The sequence below is a fragment of the Rhinopithecus roxellana genome, chromosome 12 (assembly GCF_007565055.1).
Source record: "Rhinopithecus roxellana isolate Shanxi Qingling chromosome 12, ASM756505v1, whole genome shotgun sequence".
Taxonomy (NCBI): domain Eukaryota; kingdom Metazoa; phylum Chordata; class Mammalia; order Primates; family Cercopithecidae; genus Rhinopithecus; species Rhinopithecus roxellana.
The window spans coordinates 135860500-135866681 of record NC_044560.1 but is presented as its reverse complement, the minus strand read 5'-3'; the positions used below and the strand labels follow the sequence as shown (position 1 = coordinate 135866681).

Genomic DNA, 6182 nt, shown 5'->3' with positions numbered 1-6182 from the left:
ACCCTCAGATTAGAGCAGGGTGTTGGGAGGGGTGTAGGAAGAAGGCCAGCAAGACACCAATCATTCAAAATTAAGGGTTCCAGACTTCTAGTTGCCTCCTCCCTCAGACCCAGAAGTGCAGGCCTCCAGCAACTCAGGATCACCCTGGTTCCATCATGATTACCTAGGAAGAGACCCGCCCACATAGGGAGGGTGGGACGGAGAAATACTGGCCAGGCAGGGTGGCCGGGATGCTTAGGACTCAGGAGGGAGAACCAGCCAGGCAGCACATCACAGCGGGAGGAGCTGTCCCAGGTGGCGCAGCTCAGCAATGGCAATGGGGGTCCCCAGAGTCATTCTGCTCTGCCTCTTTGGGGCTGCACTCTGCCTGACAGGTACCCAAACTTCTGAATTCAGTAGTGAGAAGGGGCTGGGGGCCTGGACTCCTGGATCTGAGGGAAGAAGAACTGGGAGCCTGGACTCCTGGGTCTGAGGAAGGAGGGGGCTGGCGGTCTGGACTTCTGGGTCTGAGGGAGGAGGGGGCTGGGGGCCTGGACTCCTGGGTCTGAGGGAGGAGGGGGCTGGGGGCCTGGACTCCTGGGTCTGAGGGAGGAGGGGGCTGGGGGCCTGGACTCCTGGGTCTTGGTGGGCGGGAGCCTGGAGACTATGTCATTTTCATTTCTCTTGCCTGCCTTCGTTCTTCTCCCATCAGTCATTTTTCCTGGTGTCTCTCTTCCCACCATCCCAGCCTTTCTTCTCTTCCTTGCCCAACCCCCAATTCAAAGGTATTTTCAGGGAGCCCTTAGGACTCTTTCCAGAACTGGCAGGAACCCTGGCTTCATCTTCCGGCAACCTCTACCCCATTGTGGGCTAGGACAGGAACATACTCATTTCAGAATGGAAGTGGTTACAAAGACAGGGAATTAGGAAGGTAGAAAGGAGGCTATTCCTGCACACAACTAAATCTGTGTGTTTCTGCTCCTCAATGGGAGAGAGTTTGATTTCTGTATGTGTCCACGTGCAGCACGTCCTGTGGGTCTCTGTGCTTGTGTGTGTTTCTCTGTATAGGTTTCAAAGTCTTAGTCTGAGCAAATGCTTTTGTGGGTCTGTTTCTGAGTTTGCTTTCTTTGTAAAAGAGATGCGTGTGTAATTTTGTGTATCTGGGTCTGTGTTTACGTATTTCTGTGATTTGTAGGCCTATATTTATCTCTATGTCTATGTACTCAGTATTTCTGTGATTTGGGACATCCCGGGGTATGATTTTCCGTGCATCTGGTCCCTCTCTGTGTTGATATGATTATCACACATGCACAAGCATCCTCACAGACACACGCTTTGGTGTCTGTGTGATTTTCCATGTGTGAAGTGCTGTGCTTTAGTTAGGGGGGTTTATATTGCAGGGTCTAGGGGCATACTTGTTTCACGTGGGAATGTAAAACTCTGCCTGGGTGCATTCAGGATATTCTGTGTATATTTGTGAGACCTGGATGAATCTGTGTATATGCTGTTATTGTGTGTTTATGTCAGTGTTGTGTGTTGCTGGGGCCGATGCGTGGGTTTGCAGGGCACTACAGGACCACACATCACTCTGCCTGTCCTGGAGTGCACGTTGCCCGTCAGGGGTCACTTACTGTGCTGTCCACATTGTGAGTTAAGTGTGGGGAAGGATGGGCAGAGTGAGAATGAATCACTTTTCCTTCCTATTCTAAATCATAGATAGGGACCAGGCTTCCTGGAGGAGGGTGGAGACCTGGAGAGGCCTGGAGGGAAAAAAACTGGACTGTCAGCTGCAGAGAAGTCATTACTCTCCCATGAGACAGACACAGCTGTGACTAGCTGCAATAGTAGCACCTGGTCTCTCAAGGCGCAGCTTCCCTGGGAGCAGAGGGGCCAGGCCCATGTGCCTGTCATTGGCTGGGTGGAGCTCTGAGTTCCTGGGACAGGCTCACAGTGGCCCTACTGACTCCGCTATGTCCCTCTCCCCAGGGTCCCAAGCCCTGCAGTGCTACAGTTTTGAGCACACCTACTTTGGCCCCTTTGACCTCAGGGCCATGAAGCTGCCCAGCATCTCCTGTCCTCACGAGTGTTTTGAGGCTATCCTGTCTCTGGACACCGGTGAGGAGCGGGAACGGGGGACAGGGATGAGAGATTAGGGAGGAAAAAAGGGGGAGAAGGGAGGAGAAAGGGAGGGGAATTGGGCAGAAGATGAAAAGATAAAGATAGAAAGATGGGGAGGGAGAGGAAGAAGAGGAGGAAGAGAAAGAAAAGGGTGGATGAGGGCTGGGGTGGTGGCTCAGGCCTGTAATCCTAGCACTTTGGGAGGCAAGCTGGTGGATCACGAAGTCAGGAGTTTGAGACCAGCCTAGCCAACAAGACGAAACCCCGTCTCTACTAAAAACACAAAAAAATTAGCGGGGCGTGGTGGCGGGCGCCTGTAATCCCAGCTACTTGGGAGGCTGAGGCATGGGAATCGCTTGAACCCGGGAGGCAGAGGTTGCAGTGAGCCGAGATCGCACCACTGCACTCCAGCCTGGCGACAGAGCGAGACTCCATCCCCCGCCCCACAAAAGAAAAAGTGGATGAGGGACGAGAGGAGCAGTGCGGGGAGGAGACAATGGGGAAGCAAGGAAAAGAAGGTGGGAGAGGCGCACAGGAAGGAAGAGTGGAGGAAGAGAAGAACTCGGGGAAAAGGTCTGGGGGTGAGAGGAAAGAGGGAAGGAGGGAGGGGAGGAGGTGTAGGTGAAAGCAAAAGGGTAGAGGGAGGAGGAAGCACGCTGAGACTGGAGGAAGAAGGGTTTCGGGAAGCAGAGCACGAGCCCCGATGCCGCCCCCAGGGTATCGCGCGCCGGTGACCCTGGTGCGGAAGGGCTGCTGGACCGGGCCGCCTGCCGGCCAGACGCAATCGAACCCGGACGCGCTGCCGCCAGACTACTCGGTGGTGCGCGGCTGCACAACTGACAAGTGCAACGCCCACCTCATGACTCATGACGCCCTCCCCAACCTGAGCCAAGGTGCGCGGGAGAGCGGGGCTGGGCTCCGGGCGGGACGATGAGAGGCCAGGCAGCCTCGGGGATGGCGTGGCCTCCGCTGAGCGCCTTCTCTTGGCGTGCTAGGATCCCAGCCCCCTAGACGCGCTAAGGCGCGGGCTCTGGCGCAGTGCGCAGTCCGCACGATTGTGCTAGGGTACCACTGCCTGAGTGTGCGTCTACCCTCTCTTGCCAGCACCTGACCCACCGACGCTCAGCGGCGCCGAGTGCTACGCCTGTATCGGGGTCCATCAGGATGACTGCGCTATCAGCAGGTCCCGACGGGTCCAGTGTCACCAGGACCAGACCGCCTGCTTCCAGGGCAATGGCAGAATGACAGTCGGTGAGGGACTGAAAGGGTGGTAGGGCCTGGGCAAGGCATATGGAGGCAGGGCAACCATGAGGGTAGTGACACCAGACAGGCCCAACAGGCAGACATGGCCCTGCTCTGAGGTAGGAGGCATGGCCCTGGTCTGAGGGAGGAGGCATGGCCCTGGTCTGAGGGAGAAGGTTTGGCCCTGGTCTGAGGAAGGAGGCATGACCCTGATCTGAGGGAGGAGGCATGACCCTGATCTGAGGGAGGAGGCATGACCCTGGTCTGAGGGAGAAGGCCTGGCCCTGCTCTGAGGAAGGAGGCCATGACCTGATCTGAGGGAGGAGGCATAACCCTGGTCTGAGGGAGGAGGCATGGCCCCTGGTCTGAGGGAGGAGGCATGACCCTGGTCTGAGGGAGGAGGCATGGCCCTGGTCTTAGGAGGAAAACCTGAAGCAAGTCTGAGGACCGAGGCATGGCCCTAGTCACCAAGGTGGAAGTTCAGGTGCAGCTGTCTCCCTCAGTTCTGACGGCTCCTCACTGCTCCGCCCACCCCCAGGCAATTTCTCAGTCCCTGTGTACATCAGAACCTGCCACCGGCCCTCCTGCACCACTGAGGGCACCACCAGCCCCTGGACAGCCATCGACCTCCAGGGCTCCTGCTGTGAGGGGCACCTCTGCAACAGGAAATCCATGACCCAGCCCTTCAACAGTGCTTTGGCCACCACCCCTCCCCGAGCGGTACAGGTCCTGGCCCTGCTCCTCCCGGTCCTCCTGCTGGTGGGGCTCTCATCATAGACTGCCCCTCCAGGATGCTGGGGACAGGGTTCACACACCTCCTTCTTGCTGCTTCAGCCCCTATCACATAGCTCACTGGAAAACGATGTTAAAATAAGAATTGCACTCCTGTCCCTCTGGCCTTCCATCTCTCCCTCCCTCGTGCCCCCCTGGTCAACAGGACTGGAAGAAACTGGACACAGTCACCAGTATCCCAGGGGAGGGCAAAACAGCCATGTCCTGCCCTGATGAAGAGCAATTCTCATCACAGCTGTTACTTACTGAGCACCAGGCACCCCGTAACACGGCTTCCTGTGCTCTCCTTCCAGAGCTTGTCGCAGCTCTAGGGTGGAGCTATACAATGATGTCTTTATTAGTGTCATCATGAGAGGCCCAATAGCAGTATGCCCTAACAGTTAGTAGGCCAGCCTCTGGAGGTAAGCTGCATGGGTTCAAATCCTGGCTCCACCATTCAGCCTACGGAGACCATGAGCAAGTTACTTAAGCCAGGCTCTGGAGCTAAGCTGCATGGGTTCAAATCCCAGCTCCACCATTCAGCCCGCAGAGACCATGGACGAGTTACTTGAATTCTCTGTGCCAATATTTTCTCACCTATAAGGTGGAGGTGAAAATAAACTCTATAAATGATGACAAGAACTGCTTCACAGTAGTTGTGGTGAGGATTCAACAAGATTAACATTTAGTACTTGGGACACAGCAGTGACCCAGTGTAAGTGGGCTACTGTCATAAGCTCTAAGTCACAGGTCAACAAACTGAAAGGCAAAAGCACTTGGTTGAGCTTGTGTATCTAGTGAGTAGAGAATCAAGAATCAGATTCCCAGCCCCATGAACTGCTAAGCAACACCACCTCCCAAACACATGAGTGCCAAGTAACTTCACAGAAAAACACAAAAGGCAAAGTTCAGCGAGGTGAAATTCTTCAAGCTGTAAAGATCAGGGAAGACTTCCTGGAGGAATTAACCCTTGAGAAAAATCCTAAAGGATCAATAGTAGCTGGCAAAAAGAAGCAAGAGGAAGGGCATTCTAGGTAGAGGAGACAGCCTGGACAAAGGTCTGAGGGAGGAAGGAATACAGGGTGTACAGGACACTTTCATAAGTGCATGAACTTCATAGAGATGGGATCCTTCAGCATGTTCTCTGTGCACATGCTTTACTATGTTCTTTCACATGCTTTTTGCCACTTGATCTTTCCAACAACTCAGTGAGGGAAGCAAAAAAGTAAGTTGCATCCTGCTATTGTCTGAATGTTTGTGCTCCTCAAAATTCATCTTTTGAATCCTAATCACCAAAGTGATGTTATGGGAGGTGGTGAGATCATGAGGGTGGAGCCCCCATGAATAAGATTAGTGCCCTTATAAAAGAGGCCCCTAGGCCGGGCGCGGTGGCTCAAGCCTGTAATCCCAGCACTTTGGGAGGCCGAGACGGGCGGATCACCAGGTCAGGAGATCGAGACCATCCTGGCTAACACGGTGAAACCCCGTCTCTACTAAAAATACAAAAACTAGCCGGGCGAAGTGGCGGGCGCCTGTAGTCCCAGCTACTCGGGAGGCTGAGGCAGGAGAATGGCGTAAACTCGGGAGGCGGAGCTTGCAGTGAGCTGAGATCTGGCCACTGCACTCCAGTCCGGGCGACAGAGCGAGACTCCGCCTCAAAAAAAAAAAAAAAAAAAAAAAAAAAAAAAAAAAAAAAGAGGCCCCAGAGAGCTGCCTTGCCCCTTCCACCACATTAGAACACAGCCGGCAGGTGCCTATAAGCAAGAAAGTGGGTTCTCAGCCAGCCATCGAATCTGCTGGTGCATTGATTGTAGACTTCCCAGACTCCCGGAGCTGTGACACATAAATTTCTGTTATGTGTAACCCATACAGTCTATGGTATTTTGTTACAGTAGCCCGAAGAGACTAAGACACGTTCCTGTTTTACAGACAAGATGCCCAAAGCACAATGAGAAAGCAATTTTCAGAGTAAGTGCATAGCAAGAGTAGCCTCCCGTATCTTCTCGCTCCATGTCAGCAAGCAGCCTTGGGGGAAAGTGGCCAATTCAGAAATGCTCTGCTCCTATGCTCCT

The 6182-nt window shown here is 54.1% G+C and overlaps 1 protein-coding gene across 1 annotated transcript; it reads left to right on the top strand.

Annotated features, from left to right (window-relative positions):
- Positions 1 to 229: 229 nt before the first annotated feature.
- LYPD5 (LY6/PLAUR domain containing 5) lies at positions 230 to 5351 on the top strand. The gene is made up of 5 exons (XM_010372450.2): positions 230 to 374; positions 1966 to 2094; positions 2814 to 2990; positions 3202 to 3348; positions 3878 to 5351. Exons 1-5 carry the CDS (start codon positions 311 to 313, stop codon positions 4114 to 4116), a joined length of 756 nt encoding a protein of 251 aa, XP_010370752.1. The 5' UTR covers positions 230 to 310; the 3' UTR covers positions 4117 to 5351.
- The last annotated feature ends 831 nt before the right edge of the window (positions 5352 to 6182 follow it).